Source organism: Motacilla alba, chromosome 7 (genome assembly GCF_015832195.1).
Source record: "Motacilla alba alba isolate MOTALB_02 chromosome 7, Motacilla_alba_V1.0_pri, whole genome shotgun sequence".
In the NCBI taxonomy this organism is placed as follows: Eukaryota; Metazoa; Chordata; class Aves; order Passeriformes; family Motacillidae; genus Motacilla; species Motacilla alba.
This window is the reverse complement of record NC_052022.1, coordinates 28,071,011-28,087,963: the sequence shown is the minus strand read 5'-3', so window position 1 is coordinate 28,087,963 and position 16,953 is coordinate 28,071,011. Positions and strand designations below refer to the sequence as shown.

The following is a 16,953-nucleotide window of genomic DNA, read 5'->3' as shown; positions in this document are numbered from 1 at the left end:
TATGCTTTTCCTTCCTATACTTCTAATGCTTACTTTTCTCTAAGAAATTCATTTTGTAACAATTATTGTCTTCGATTTCATGGTCAATGCATTAATTTCAGTGATCTCTTTCAGGACACTTCTTGAAGGCACATTAACCAGAAAGAATCCATTATGAACGGATTTTTTTGGTGTATGTTATGTGAGTTGCCTGGAAGCATGTAAAATTATGGCTCTAGCTAGAAGGGGCTCTCTTTGTTTGTAGTCTGTGAAATAGGCACAACTGGAATCACAACATACACTTCAAAATCATTATATGTTTATAATTTTATATTGAGTAAAACTACGTGTGCATTGCAGAAAATATTTTATAACAATTGCATCTTTCTAAAAGGAAGGATTTTTTACTGTTTGTTATACACATATTGAGCAAAAAACCTTGCTGCTTGCACCACATTTCAAGCCACAATTACACTGTGGGTGATTTTGGAGGGTTCGTTTGGGGTTTTCTTTTTTTCTTTAAATAGCAAACTAGAATTCTGACAGTACTTCTACAGTAGTCTATATGAAAACTGAAATATCATTTTAATATATTACTACAGTTCACATACATAAAACAGAAGGGGAGTGTTCCTTTTGCTTTTTTCTACTGACAACTCTTTTAGAAATATGTATGCATTTATATACGCATTTGTAGGGGCATCCTCCAAAAAAAGTATTTGATACAACAGAAAATGCTGCTCTATTTTTCCAACGCTTCAACAACTCAATAAAATACCTTATTTCTGCAACAAACAAGCAGCATTTATTACCATCTCCTTTTCGTGGTTTAGAAGGGCTGACTTCTTTTCCAAACTGGAAATCTGAATCCTCTAACAGTCTGCTTTCTCCATGCATTTCCTCCTCTATCCCACTCTCAGATGAGTGACCGCTCAATGTCCCTTCATTCCAGTTTTTATAGTTTTCCTCAAAGTTTTCTCTTCTGTGTTCCCGATTTCTTCTGCCCAGCGTTGATTCCAGCTCTGCACCTCCATCTGCACTTGTTCCATTACAGGCTTTAGGCTGAGGAAAATGTTGTGTTACAAATCCCACAAACTTCTTTCCTCTTTTAGCAGCTTCATTAACCTGCAATACAACGTAAACTTAGCTGCAAAGTCATTTTAGAATTGCACAGACCTTTTTCTTCTTTAAAACTTGGACATACATGAACCACTTTACTAAACTGCTGAGGACATAAAGGCCACTGTATTACAGAAGGGTGACTTGGCTTTGATGCTGCCCCTGCTTCAAAGTAAATGGAAGCTTTCCAGCATGTCTTTGGAGTCAGGCCAAGAAAGGTGGCCAACACTGGTACTGAGTATACAAAATCCCTCATTTAGAACAAACCCAAAGTATTTTATTTACTGTGTTCTATTGATAAGCAGTACAGCAGAGCAGTAAATAGTATTTCTCTAAATATGTGATGCCAGTCATACTAAAAATACTTCTATAGTAATGGAGGTCAGTATCTCTCTCATGAGCCATGAGTCATTACCCCCTAGTTCCCTTGGAGGCTATTCAGCTTTGTTATTACTGAGGACAGTGGAGAAGCAGAGAAAGGAGGGGGCTAGAAGCAAATGAAGATCCTCTTATTTCAGCCAGTGGTGTCTTCTTGGTATTGAAGTCTCAATACACAACTGTAACATCTGTGCCACCTGTGGGATGTGGCTGTTCTTGGGGCTGTTTTTTCTCCTGGTTAAGGAGTGCTGCCATTTGGGAAGGTGACCCCGCCGACACCTTGTACTACAAGCTCCTCAGTGAAGTAAAGTCTTCACAGCTAGGTACAGGAGCTTCAGCTCAGAAAAAGAGATCACATGGGAAGTACTGGATTAACTGAGGGCAGAGGGGGAAGGATCTTTGTTCAGTTTACTCAAATAAAATATTAATCCCCAGAGTGAGTAAAAAATCAAACGACGACTGGTGGTACTGCAATCCCGTTTTAGTACCATGATAGACTGAAGTGTCACTATCTACTGCCATTATTTATGTACAGCAATGCTGCAATATACCAATCACTGTGGTTATATAAACAGAGCTGATGCTTCAAGGACAGCCAAAATAGTTTTAAATTTAACAAGCCACAGAGAAAAACAGACAATATGAGAATCTTTTTGCTGAAACACCACTAAGTCTTATTGTTTCAGATCTCTAAAAAAAAAAAAAAAAAGTACTAAGATTTGACTGGATAAAAGGCTCTGTCTTTTTAAAATGGAGAGCATTTTAAAATCAAATTATTCTTACGTACTACTTCTGGAACAGATATGCTTCCAAGACTCCATCACTGCTCATTTCAAGTATGTTTTTCCTTCTAATCTTTGTCTGCTACACTACACCACCAAGCTGGAATAGGTATTTATATATTATAAATGCATAATGTAATCACATTTTAACTTTGAAACACCTGAAAAAGTCAAAGCAAGCCATTTATAAAACACAAACAACTCTTGAAACTTCAAAGACCATTAAAGATCTCCAATAAGCTTTTTCTTCTACTACCCTCCTTGGCAACTAATGTAAAAGATACCACTAACTCTTGTAATAACAATAGCTTCCTGTTTCAGCAAGTCTTCAATTTTGCAGAGGAAGTTAAAACACAAAAAGAACCAGAACTATAACTCGCATTCCAGTAGAGGTTTTCTATAACTATACAATGTTTTCAAAAGCTGTGCCAAGTAAATATTGATTATAGTTCCTATACATGTTGTATTTTTTGTTAAGGAATGAAAAGAACATTTCTTCTTGGGTATTTAACTCAGAAAAACATAAAATTTACAGATCATACAAGTATTTTATAAAGAGAGACTGAGCTTGAGCCTGACTTGGCTTTCAGTGAAGACTTCCAAAGCTTTACAGAGATATTTAGTCCTACATGACAAAAAGTAACTCTTTTCTCACTTTAAGATAAGTTTTGTAGCTTCTATAAAATAAACACAAAACTAAAACCACAACCACTAAATGTAACTTACCCTTATGATAGAAACAAAAATCTGAAGAGAAGTTGGAAAAAACCTCCATTACCTTTTCTAGCAGTTCTTTCACTACTTCATTTGTCAGTGTTTCATATGTTAAAGGACATTCCTCAATCACCAGCCTGGGGTGCCTTTGTCCTCTGGGTGCTGCGTGCTTCTGGCTAGAACACAGAAAGAAAGCAGTCTTTGTCAGGAGTTTGCTGCTAACTTCAGCAAATGCTTGCATATAGAATTCTTTTCTTTTGGAATAGTTATGAATGAAATCCTCACAATGCTTCTTCATACTGTTTAGAAGTCAGTGGGTTTTGGTGTTTTGTTCTGTTTCTTACACAAAGTGACAGGTACTATGTGTTCCAATGCCAGGATAAGAATATTAATATTTAACAGGAATTTCATCTGAAGACCATGCAGAGAGATATTTTGGAAATTAAGCTTTACTGACAAACAGCTCTGCCTTTGTAATAAATAAATGCAAAAATCTCTGACAATGCAAAACACACAAATTAAAACTATAAATTTAGTAAGCACAAAGCAGATTCAGTTTTGTAGAAAACACACCAAGAACAGAAATGGTCCTTCTTACACTTTTAACATCCTGCTGCTTAGTTTTTGTAACTAAAGCAGAGCTGCAGCTGTTAAATGAAACAGTGCAGGCAAATACTAGGAATACAATGCAAAAACACTTACTGAGGGTTAAATAATGTTTGAATCTCTCATATTGAAGCTGACAAACTCTAACTTTAAAGGAAGTCACAGAATAGTACTCATGTTTCATCTAAAGCCAGTTGTGTTATTAGTCAGACAATATTTAGCGTATGCCAATAATATAATGGGATTTTATTTGATGCTTTCTTTGTATAATCATTTCATTTAGAAAAGAACATCAATCAGACACATTCAAATATAGAAGTTTACTTTCCAAACAGTAGTTGGAGAAGGTGTATTTGCCCACAGCAAAATCAGGCCTGGTACATAAGGCACTTGGGAAGGAAACTGGAACTTACACTGGTTTCACAGGAAGGCTACAGAGTCTTATCCTTCACCCATTCAAGGATCTAAATTCAAACAACAACTTCCAAAGGATGCTACATCTACAAGGATAAGGCAAATTGAATTGTGGGAGCTGTGTGCTGGCAGTGTCAGCTCTTGGAAGCCTCAGCTCCAGGGCAGGCATTTTGCTTTCTTACTCAACCTTCTGCCCACAGGAACAGCATTCAGCTTGTTTGCAGATGAATTTATAAAGGTTAAGTTGCATGAACAGTAAATAATCCTGACAATGCTTGTTTAATCAAAGGTTTTGAGAATTTCCCTCAAATGAATGTTCTACTGGAGTGGCAGCAAGACAGCTTCTAATTCACACCTTCCCAGTCCTCAAAGACAAGAGCCTATGTGCATCACATAAGGACTCAGGAGAGAAGGGGAAGTTTCACAGCTTTAAACGCTGTAAGAAATCCACTTTCCAGTTATTCAAAATAAGAACAAGAGGTTATTTTCTATGCATTCAAAGGAACTAATGAATGGTAACATTGCTTTGTATGTGTTCTTTAGGATCACATGGCAATTTTAAAGCAGTAAAAACAGGAGTAATAAATAAGACTATGGATCTAGAACATAAACAAGCTCCTGCCTCTCCCTCGGCATCAAAACGAAACTTTCATATGACCTCTGATCCAGAATGATGATTTCCTTCTTAATAAGGAAAAACCCAAACTATCCCTGACAAATTAATTCACAAACAATGTCATTTTTCCCTGGGAAACAAAGTTTTGAAAACCAAGAAAAAGCTAGCATGAGACAGTTTAAAGCAGCTTATTACTCTCCTGGTATTTTGGTTAATCTTTTATTTGCTGTAAGTTCTAAGACAGATGTTACTACACGTAAGATTTTTGTTAGGTAAAGGAAACATTAGCTTATCGTATGCTTAGCATTAATTAAAGACTTTACTAACTGGCTAATCTGAGGTGCTCTTTTCAAATTGATAAGCAATGAATGTTGAGCAGCCCACTTACAAATGGCTTCAGTAAAGGATCCTTATTCAAGTTATTTCACTGTTACCTTAGCTTTAACCGTGAGAGTACCACTCGATACATGTGACTTGCAGGGAAACTCCTTCTCCGTCCAACTGGCAGCATAATGGGATGCACAGCTCCTACAACATAGCCTTTGCTGTAATATTCTTCCACCTGAGATGCTATATCCAACACAGAACTGATCTTGATAACTTCTGGATTTGAAGACGCTGAAAGGCATTGAAAGCAGAAGAGAAGCACATGATACTGTGTATGTCTATAAACATTTTGGGTGAGTTCCTTTTATGTAAACGCCACAAAACCTATCCCCAGGCATTTAGTAAAACCTACAGTTCTATTTATACAAGAAAAAGCAGATTCACGGATGATTCAACACTATTCAACTACTTCAAGTACCTATTTTTACAACTTAATACGATCTATTTTTAACATACTTGGCAACATTTTCTGTTTGATCAAGGTCTGCCAAGCTGATTTAAAAGCTGTGTTAACATCTAAACACATAATAGGGCTGAAGTTAACAAAGCAACTACTTTGTCTAGCCAAAGCCTTAAACATACTAATGCAGTATCCCTCACCTCCAGTTTTCAGGTAAACTCCCACATAACAGATTTAGGCCTACAACAATTGATTTGTTTCCATTATTTTTTTTTTCCTTAGAAGTGATCTGAGGAGTATCAGTTGACATTTTGACAGTCCCAGTTCCTTTTTTCAACAGACTTACACATCACCTAAGTAAGCTTGTGCTGTCACTGATTTCTAAGGAGGGTCCCTCCCAGTGTGTGCAGGCATTTTGCATCAATAGGCAGCACCTGCACAATACATTATTTTTGGGGAAAACTACAGAGATAAAGGGAAAACTTCTTGGGGAACCTTTTCTAAATGATTCACAGCTTTTGCAAAGAGAAAAGGAAGATTCCACACCGGTAACAGATTCTGCTACAGTCAGTCTGATGGGTCAGTAATTCCTGTTTCTCTCAAGTACAGCTGGAACTCTAGATGCTCTCAGAAAGCAGGAAATCAATACTCATACACAAGTAACAGCAGAAGAGTCATTACGCCAGCACAGATTTGCCAAAGCTTTCATCCTTTGCACTTAGGAACTCTGATAACAAAACAGCCAGGCTGGAAATCTGCTGGTCTGTTGGTGACCCCTGCTCCAAGCAGCCTATTTGACTGGATCCTGATGGATCCCTCTTTGCAGGACTTTCTAAGCATTAAGACCAGTGCCCATCTCTATCAAAGGATGCCTCAATCAAAACTCAGCAACACTTTTTCCAACATACAAGCAACAGTAATGTGCTGCGCTGAACATTCCCTATCAAACCGTACAACTGAAAATAATTAAATACGCTAACTCTTCTTTGATTTTGTATTTAAACAAATGTATAAAATAAAAAATAAAGTAAATGCAATTACATAAATCTCTCATCACTTTGCTGAGTTAATTTCTTGTTCCGATCTCCTCCTGTCTATCAGCATTATAGTGCAGGTTGGCAATAGCAAGGAATTTAAGGACCTAAGGCACAAAAGTCACTAAGTTTGTCTATCCTACTGCTTTAAACTATCATAAAGCAGAGATATGACTCCTTAGTTTGCACATATATTTTATTCTAATAAACTGAATTAGAACTCTGCTGATTCACAAGCAGTCTTCTGTAAAGCCTCTCTATACTGCTTTCCCATGATAAAATGTGATAATGTTGACATACATACACTTACTGAGGGCTTTAAAAAAAGACCACAAAAACCCCACAAACTATCAGAAATTAGTATTTTACAATACTCAAATGCTTTTAAACACCAATTTCTACTAATGGGAAAAGGAATGGTGGCCTACTTTGCTTGTCACTGTAAGAGCTTTAACAAAAAAAGCCATCAAGAAGAACCAGAATAATTTATACCAGGGAAACACACACTACCAAAAATTATCACCAACATACATATTGATGGTTTATTGCTGATAACCAGCATATTCAAGCTATTAACTAAACTGTGAGTCATTCTCAGTCATAAGGACAGGGCTGTTGCACTTTTTCTTTAAGCAGAGAGTGTATCACAGCTTCCCTTTAGTAAACAGATGATATTTTGTCATTAGCAATACTCCCATCCCATGATTCCACTGTAAATCCAGGAGTCACATGTACTGAGAAATAACTGCTCCATAGCCCACAGACCAAAAAAGCAGGAACGATGCAATATGATCATCACATCCCTGATTTTATAAATGTCTTAAATCCTTTTTCATAACACAAGTTTCCTTCCTGATGTGTTCTCAACAGGTAGCCAAAATACTGTAGCAGTAACAACTCCAGCTAACTCTCCAGCTGCATAGTAAACCTCAGATGCAGGATACTGAAGATGATGACAAAACAGCTATTTCATACATATTCTGGCATTCAGAGTGACAAGAACTTGACAGCATGTCATCTTAGTAGGCTGCATCAATATTTCTTCTTTTCCCTAACAGGAGGATAGTGGATAATGCATAAGCAGAAATAGTAGTATTGTAGAATACTACTGCTTAGTAGAAATATATAAACCACCCCTACTTTCTGGTCAAACTGACTTCAAAAAACATCAGCTGTTTGTGTGATTAGGATATGCTTCATGACTGAGACTTTGGAATTTACAGTCACTGACCAGCATTTAAAATTACACTTCAGAGTCCACTGCTCCCTCTTCTTGGTACTATTCCAGTCCACCAAAATAAAAGATTGGCTGTGATTTTTTTTTTGTTTGGGATTCACATGATGGCCATCATCCTCCATGGAACTCAAAGCTAATTTTTATATCAGGGATGGGAGCATTTTGGGGACCAGGAAGGGAGAAGCCAAGGTTCAGTGCACAGCTAATAACTAGTTAAGATGCACAGGGAATTGAGCCAGCAAATTCAGACTACAGCATGGTTGACCTAATCTGCATCATGGCCTGGGAGAAAAGATCAGGGACTGCTGAAAGTTTCCCCAGCAGGCTCATTTTGACTTCACATAGCATATACCTGAGAAAGCACAGAATAAGGCATATTGAATTGAAATAACACATTTATGCTTGCTATACTTTTATCTTGATGCAGGACATGGTTTACTGTGAGATCTTAAAATATTATTAAGTGCAGATTTTCTGTTTTACTTGGTGCAAGATCCAGTGGCAAGAAATCACTCGGGCACACAGAAGTCTCCTATGCAGAGGAAGACTTTGTTCTGGAAATAGGCAAAGCAGAATGAGTGCCATAAATACACAACTTGACAGCAGAGCAGAAACTTTGGTCTGAAGTGATAAAGGGCTCTCACTTAGTTTAATTAAGCCAAAGAACATTCAAATAGCAACAAGTACATGAGCAAGCTGACTGAAGGAAAAGAGAAAAAGCTCAGTATATTCTCCACAGTACTTGAGCCAATTCAACCAATTCAGAAACACTCAGAATTGAAAAACACCTCCAAGACAGTAGATATATGCACCATGTTCTTTTTCTGCATTCATCTTAGCTCTAAAAATAGAGACTTAAAAAAAATTAAGGTTATATACACATATCTAGAGCCACCCAACAGAAAGATACCTTAGTTTACAAGTCCCCTTACTTCCAGTGAGAAACCTAAAAAAGAGTGAGGTAACTATCTGAAACTGATCTCTGTTATTTAACATTCCTAATTCCACTGAAGCAAAGCAATTCTGATTATCAGACAAAACAACAGAAAATGAATTTTTACTGCTGTACTGCTAGGTTATTAAAACAGTCATTATAACAAACACCTTTAATTGCACATGTTTGATGGGCTATTACTTCAAAGGTCACAACCACCTTTAAAACAAGTAATTTATAAAACACTCTTAGAAATTGTAACTTGAAAACACAGCAAAACTATCTGAACAGAAGTTATTTAAGAACACTGAATGCTCTCCAGTTTCCAAAAAATTTATTCTTCCTATATCAGTAGTTACTCCATGTATGCATTAGGCAGCCTAGCTTATTTCCAATCTCTTACCACTACTTATTCAAGAGTTTTGTTTCTTCCAAAGGAAAAAAACAGTGAGAAACTTTTTGTGTAAATAAACGGGACAAAGTTAGATTTCTATATATAGCAGAATATATCTTCTATCAGTATCTTACAGCTTTTTGATTAAAAGACTCTTGTATTTTAAATAAAAATATTACAACACTTAAAAATAATCAAAAGCCAAGTTTTGTTCGTGAAAAAGTTCCTGCAATTGCAGTAAGACCTGCACTTACACTGTTTCCCTTTATCCAAGCCTTCTAGTAACAGCATTTACTTCAAGTCCTTGTTATTAAGCATTTCCAGTAGATTGGGTTGCTACAAAATGCCAGTTACTATGAAGTGACTGTAAAACGGAGCTGTCTGTGCTCTGAGGGCAGCCATCTGGGCTTGTTTATGTTTTCAACTTCGTGGAACAGGGAGTTGCTCTGTTAGAGATGGGACACCCTCGGGAAGGAAGTATCCCACAGAGCACTGTCTGCCTCTAGCTATGCATACAGATTTTGTTTCATTTCAGTCACAATTTCAAAAGACTATTCAACAACTACAAGTAAGGCATTTGGGGAAAAAAAGTACGACAAAACTCAGACTCTTATAACAGAAACTTCTACCGAGAGACTGCGGTGGGCGTAATAGGGGAAGTTACTCCTGATATACAACTAAGGAACAGACTTACTTCTGCATAAAGAAACAAGGACAATGACAGCCTGTTTTCGGAAGTTGAGTGCATTTAAAAAATTGTTATTCAATTAAGGCTCAGGCACAGTGTATTTTCTGAACCGTCACACTGAATTCAGACAACCATTATTCAAAGCGAGTACGGATGGCAGTATGTGACTCACAGGAAACTCGGAAAAATCTCTTAACAGTTTTTAGCCAGCTTCCTTAACGAGGACAGTTGTATAATTTGGAGAGTTTGGTCGTTAAAAATACTTCAGCAGTTTCCATTGTAATTTTATACAAGTAAGAACCTTCGTCATGATTTGTGTTTCAAAATAAAAGTCTTACATTTTGGCTAGCCTTGATAAAAGTGCCTAAGATTTACTGTAAGTCAAACAAGACAAAACTAAGTTAAATCCTGCTCCTTCTTACTTCAAAATACTAAAGATACAGCATAAAACAATACCTTCTAAGGTAAAATCCAGCAATACATATTCGTAAGCAGAATCCGTCTTTGTTTCAACTTGTGGTCTCTTCAGTGTAGAAAAGATTTTTCCAGGGCTGCTATCATCTGGGTCTTCCAGCTTTCTCAGTCCGCACCCCATGGCAAGATCTGCAAATGATTAAGTCGCAGGAAAAGGTGGGGGGGAGCAGCAAGATCTGTTGCTCTTACTACAGGAAAAAAAAAGGAACCAAATAATTCCCCTCGATTTTTTTTCCTATTAGCTGTAAATCCAAACAGAGAAAAAGTCCAGTTCCCAGACCAAAAAGCAAAGGCACTTTCCATTCATTTTTAATATAGGAGCAGTAAGCTCGTGATGATTTCAAGCTACAAACTTGGTTAAGAGTAGGCTTGATTTCGCAGCAACATTAGAGCTGCTCCCAACTAGCAGAGATTTTCCATGCCACGTCAATTTACAGCCAGCCCCTATCAGTGCTCTCTTGCAGAGGACACCAATAGTGCTTTGTTTGTCCTTCTAGACTGACTGGGTGAGGGGGGGCGAGGGGGGAAGAAGAACTGAAAAAGAAAGTTAGAGAGAAACTTGTCTGTCATTACTTACCTCCAGAAGTTCCCAACTGCAGTAGAAAGTCAGGCAGGAAAAAAGCAAGTTAGTCAGAATGAAAGAATGAGAAAAGAGCCTCAACATGGTTGGAGATGAAAATCACTTCCAGAAAGGAAGTCAGCTTCAAGAGGAAATTGCTTCTGGCATCTCAAAGGGTAGAAAGGCAAATGAAAAGCTGTTTAGCCCTTATTTTAGATTTCAGAGTTGGCTCCTATTTCCTTTCTGCAGGGACTGAGAAAAAAAACCAAAACATGAACACAGTGTAACAGTGTAAAAACGTGTAGTAATTTCTTGTCCAGAAAAATCAGTAAGAATCTTTAGCATGAAAATTAACTTATGCAACTGGTTTTGAAAAACACCAAAATAATTACATTGCAATATTCCTAATTTCAAATGGAAAAGACTTTGCCAACACTACATATGAAAAAAAATTACAAAACTTTGTTTTCCATTATTTCTGGGTATTGAACAAACAGAATCCTTTTCTCCTTTATTAAACTCACCTTAATTGGTACAGCCACAGACTTGCAACACTGTAAAAAGTTTTCCATGTTACCTTTTCTTTAGGTTCTAAAATTGGATATAATTTTAAGGGCTCTCATTACTCTTCCCTTAATTATTGCAAGTCACTTGTAACTGCATTATCTGATGCAGACCACAATAATGCATAGGGAGAAAAAAGGAGCACAGTTATTTTCTGTGGTCCTGCTGTTCCCAGAATGAGCTGTTAGAAATTTGCCTTTTTATTTTTAGGCTGCACCTAAAGAAATTGAGAGTCATCTAGAGAAAACTGAAGATTCATAACACCATCAGAGATTATATGAACGGCACATTTAAATTCAAAAGGCTTTTCTGCTTTCTTTTATTGAAATATATATACCTTATTAAAATTGCTATTATTTTCTATAAAAATAACTCCAAGTTAGACATTAACTATTTGTGGGTTTCAATTCTACTGCAAGCAAAGTGATTTTTTTATTTAAGTAACTTAGCAGGAATAATAAGTCTAGAGACTACAATCTTTTGAAACACACATTATAGATTGAAGTAACTTAATTCTAGAAAAAAAATTAAAATCACTTAGTGCAGAGCCTGGAGCTGAAGCTGTAATTACTGCAGTCCTCAAAACAGGCTCCCAGGTGCTGAAAGAGAAAGGAAATCCTCAAGCATGGTCTTCTCAATTAAAACCTAAGAAATTCCTCATCTTCTTGAGAGTCTTCTCACACAGAAATTGATCCCAAACACTACTTTTTTTTTCAGTAAAGGTTATCCCTGAGCTGTTGCCATATCAGCCATACACGTAAAGTGTCCACTCAGCCTTGACAATCCAGCTGCTTCATTCTACACGCCCTTAAGTTTCATTGTAACTTCTTGTATGAAGCCATGGCATGAGTAAGATAGCTGCAAGTAAAACAACTTTTTTTGCAGCACTAGTTCAGTTGTCAGCAGGCTGCTTTTTAATTTTTATTTAACTTGAAATAGCTATTTTCAATGAGGCCATTTTGAATATATATTTTGAACTCTTCATGACAAGGCTTACACAATATTACAACCCCTTCACCAAGATAGGATTTTCCATACTATAAACAACCTCTTACAACACCAGGAAGAATCACAGTTACAGATAAAAGCAATGGTCCATATTTTGTGCAATCCTAGATAAGTATAAATAGTTATAAGCTTCCAAGTTGGAAGTCAGTCAACAGTTGTCATTGCAGACTTGACTCAAGTAGCTAATAAAACCAAAGGTTACACAGACCAAAGTAAAGAAAACAAAACAAAATCAGCAAGAATGAGCAGCATCCCCCACTGGAGTTTAAAACTGCATCAAAACACTTGAATGACTCAGGAGAGACACAGGATCACAAGATTCTTAAGATTCAAGAGCTGCTTAAAGAGCTGCAATTTCCTGTTACCAAGTGGATACAAACTACAAAACAACCTACTTCAGTGACCCAAAATGCAAAGGCTCTGGGAACGGGTATCGGAAGAGAGCAAACCCTTAAAACTACCCTGTGATTCACCAGCATGTTATATTTACAGCACCTCCTCTGAAAGGGCTTGTGACTCCACTGAAGCTTGATATAATTTTTAGACTTTAAAGAAGGCAAAGACAGCCAGACAAAGGACCAATGAGTCCAAAGGAACTTTGCCTCCATGGAAGGCTTCCAGGATCCCCAACAGTTTTTATTCTGATTAAATGGAAAAATGATACCAAGACAGCAAGGGAAGCACATCAATAGGGATGCGTGTCCCATGCTGGATTACTGACTGCCTGTTGGCAACACAGGATGAGAAGCAGCAGCAGCAGCTCTGCACAGCAGCTTTGAGCAGACTGAGACAAACAAGCCTTGCTGTCTACCCTTGCTTGTCAGCCCTCTTGCTGTCTGAGAGCTGTTCCTCCCCTTGCTCATGATCTGTTTTGTTCCTCTTGTCTGGGGGAGGTTTAAAAGTTTTTGTGTGGGAGGCATTTTTGTTTTTCTCATTACCTTACTAGGCTTATTGAACAAAAGGACTGAAACTGCCTGAAACTGCAGTTTGGAAATAGATGTCCCCTGTTCCTGACTCTGTGCTAAGCTGCAATCCATATGACAACCAGGGCAGGCTCTGCCTATGGCCTTGGTGCCAAAGGAGTGGCACTGGCATCCCTTTTTGATGGAATCTCTCTTGCCAGAATTGTTAAGACAATTGTTAAAACAACCCTTCTTAAGGTTTGGAACATCTGTGACAAACCCATCTGAACACAAAGCCTTATTTACAGGAATAAAATTTTTTACCTCTCCAAAATCCAATATGATCTGCATAAGCCATTTAATAATGAAGTTTAAACATTTCCTCCCCCATGACCTTAGGAGATCAAGAATGGGAGATGATACCTCAGAGTTTCCTCTTGACTAAAATAATGCAATGTAAGGAAAATTATGAAAACAATGCAAATACACAAAAGATGTTTCTTGTCTGTATGAACGATATCTAAACTGAAACTCAAGGAAGATCCTAAATTACTGAATCTGCAGTTCAGTCAGCTATACCAGCATACCAAACACCAAGTGTTACCCTAGACACAACCCTGTCTCCTTCTGGTTAGGACACTGGCCAGTGAGTTAAAAGCAACAGGAATCACATTGCTTTAATGCTACATTAACTTCAAAAATAAGGAAAAGCAGTAGTATTATAATTTCAAATTTCAAAATATAAATGACAGACTTTGTGAAAGGGCTATAGAATTCAAGGTGTACCACAACCACGACATGACTCCTGCTCAATCCCATGATTTAGAACCGGATGAGAACTCCAAGAGGAGAACATCTCCCATCTTCCAGCCTGTTAGGCCACCACTGGGACAAAAACCATTAGTCTGGGCAGCTTGTATCAGTGAATTTGTTACAGGTAAGCTCATTAGTGAGAAATTGAGTGAATAACCTTCTCACAGATGTACCACCAGTAAACCTGTTCTCAAGGGTGATGTAGTGAGCAGCAGAAATGCAAATACCTTAAACCTCTTGCAATTACCTCAAGTATTATTATTAATAAAGATTTCACTAGGACCAAAACTGACTCAATAAAAAATAGAAGGGATAACTCCCTCTGACAAAGTCAAAATGCAAAATATTTGGACCAAACACATTTCCTATTTGGGCTGAAACGTTTGCATGCTTATAAAGGATACATGGGGAAAAAAAAATGAAATCAGGATCATTATTGGCTATAGATCAGTCATCACTGACAAAATGTAAACAGAGGACACAGACACTGATAAGATACAAGACAACAAATTACAAAGACAAGATAAATTAGTCAGATTTCTTCGGAACCTGAGGGCAGTTGAACAGCTAGTTTGAGGACTCAAAAATGACACATTTAAAACCCCCCAAATATTAAAAACCTCAAATTGCAACATTTTTGAACTTTAGTTCCCATTTTAACTTTTCTTCAGGCTTACTTCCTTTGTTTTATGACTTAATGCAAATGTAAAGTTTTTGCTTGAGCGAGAATATTGACAGAAAATGCAAAAAGCTTCCATCAGAAGAATTCTGCAACTCAGTTGCCAAATACTTTTCACATCCCCACTCCCAAGAACAATAACTAAAACACTGACATTTCTTTTTTCTCTAGAATGACTCAAAGATACTAACAAAGTACTAGGGCTCCATTATGAAGGCCTGAGGTTTGGAAATTTGCTTTTTTTCTTTAGCCTAAATGATTTTCCTTTGGAAGAAGAATTTTGTGAGTGTGACAGGAACAGTCTTGTTAAACACGTTAACTTGAGCAGAAAAGCCAGCTTTTCTGCTGTAAGTTTTAACTTAAATGCTGTAAAAATAATGAACAGAGATGACAACAATAGCTTGCTTTTGCAGTCATTAAAACATAGTTTAATGATCAAAGGTAAATTTCATTTTTCATTTTTTTAAACCCATATTAAAACTCTGATACTACAATAAACAAAAGTTACAATCCAAACAGTAAATATACACCAGCTGGAATTAAACTTGTAGCTACCAACTCAGAACTTTACTAGAAATCCAAAACTACAGAAGCTTCTTTATTATTGCTGTATTACAAGCAGTTTCAATAAAAAGAGCTTTTAATTTCTAAAATGGTTAACAGTTCTCTAAAATGAGATCTGCAAATTTATTAAACTTTTCTCTCTGTGCATTCACAGCGTCTCATTTATCAAGGCAGCAGCAAGTGTATCATCTGTATCTCCAATACAGTATCAAACACTAGAGCCATATGTTAGCCACCAACTAAACCCACGCATTCTAGAAAGAAACTGGACGGGCTAGATCTGGATCTTCTGTATAACAGCTATATAAGGATTAGTGTGCAGGACTGCACACATGGCACTGTATTCTGGATCCTTAAAATAAGGACTTAAGCTGAATATTTTTTATTTCAATAGGAAATTTAGAAAGTTTTTAGAGCAGGTGAACTGAACCTACTGTAGTATTTCAACATTACAAAGGCACAAACCTATTTTACAAAAAAAAAAAAAAAAAAGGTATTTTGCAGCCATACAACTTTTCACATTTTATAACTATGTTAAACAGAGAAAAACATTTCAAGAGAGCCATGTGTTCTGCTAGTTACTACTGGAATGCAGTTTACTCAATGACTTCTTAGCTATTTTGGAAAATGAGTATCTGAATATAAAGAAATGCCAATTCAAAATGAAAACTGTAAACAGTTTTTCAGGAACAATAAATAGACTCCTGTTGCATAAGATCTGAAGCAGGAACCAAAAATGCTAAAAAAACAGAATTCTACACATTACAAGAAAAAATAGCCAACCAGATACACAAAAATACCTGAGAGACAATTTCAGTAACTTTCTGCCTGTCCAAGTTTTTATCCAGTGTTAATAAAATAGAGAATGCTAGAGCTAACCTTCTGCAATGGAAATGTAACATAAGCAGACTGCAATTGCTAGAAATACTGTAACAGCTAGCTCAGTAGAAAACCAACCAGTTCTCCTCAATTCTAAGGGGTGGAAAATGAACTTAGTTTGCTAATATGGGAGTGTGAGAGCCAATGCATAAAGGTGATTTGCTGTCGGTTACTGCATGCCCACAGGGCACATGGGGATACATTCCCTCCTAGCATGAGTGTGGAGCCTCATTATTATCAGTGGGAAACTGCAGAAGGGCAAAGAGAACATGACCCTTTTTCCAACCCCCAAAATCCTCATCTGAGGATCTACGGTTAACTAAATTACTTCTGCTTAACAGCACGGGAATCTCCACATTCCAGAAAGCTGAACTAGGAGAATAGGACTGGGCAGTGGAAAGGAACAAGAAGTCATGAATGCTAGAACATCAAAACAGCACAACTGTAGGCACTGAGGAAATGTAGTTCTTCCCCAGCACACGTTAATTCAACTACAGGGATTCACACAACTAAGTCAGTTACATCTCAACGGTGCCTACAGGGAGATTCACTCCTGAAAGGTTGGTTCAGTCGCTGCTGTCTGATGTCATGCCATCACTCTTGGCAAGCATCCTGAACAAAGATGAGCTACAATATAAATGAAAAGGCCTCAGTATTTCAACAGTGACTGCCAGTTCCGGGAGGAAAACCAATATTCAGAGTTACTTGGTTTCTTCTCAGTCTCTCAAATCAAGACAAAGCTTTGTTAAGACCTGAAGATACAATCCTAACTAACAGTGCCTCCAGACTGATGTTACACACCCCACAGGGGAACACTGCAGGGATAGTT

General features: G+C 37.2%; 1 protein-coding gene across 4 annotated transcripts in view; it reads right to left on the bottom strand.

The window, feature by feature from the left end:
* RFTN2 (raftlin family member 2) overlaps window positions 1–10,880 on the bottom strand; it is a 29,984-nt gene extending 19,104 nt beyond the window's left edge. Inside the window, exons 1-5 of one of the 4 annotated variants that reach the window (XM_038143462.1) lie at window positions 10,734–10,880; window positions 10,139–10,285; window positions 5,043–5,226; window positions 3,037–3,148; window positions 792–1,104 (exon numbers count right to left, since the gene is read on the bottom strand). In XM_038143462.1, coding sequence (XP_037999390.1) covers window positions 792–1,104; window positions 3,037–3,148; window positions 5,043–5,226; window positions 10,139–10,277 — 748 coding nt within the window. In that variant the 5' untranslated portion in view covers window positions 10,278–10,285; window positions 10,734–10,880. Of the gene's footprint in view, window positions 1–791; window positions 1,105–3,036; window positions 3,149–5,042; window positions 5,227–9,248; window positions 10,091–10,138; window positions 10,345–10,733 lie in introns of those variants that run through there. The other 3 variants (XM_038143461.1, XM_038143460.1, XM_038143463.1) reach the window with 3 other exon arrangements.
* Window positions 10,881–16,953: the final 6,073 nt, after the last annotated feature.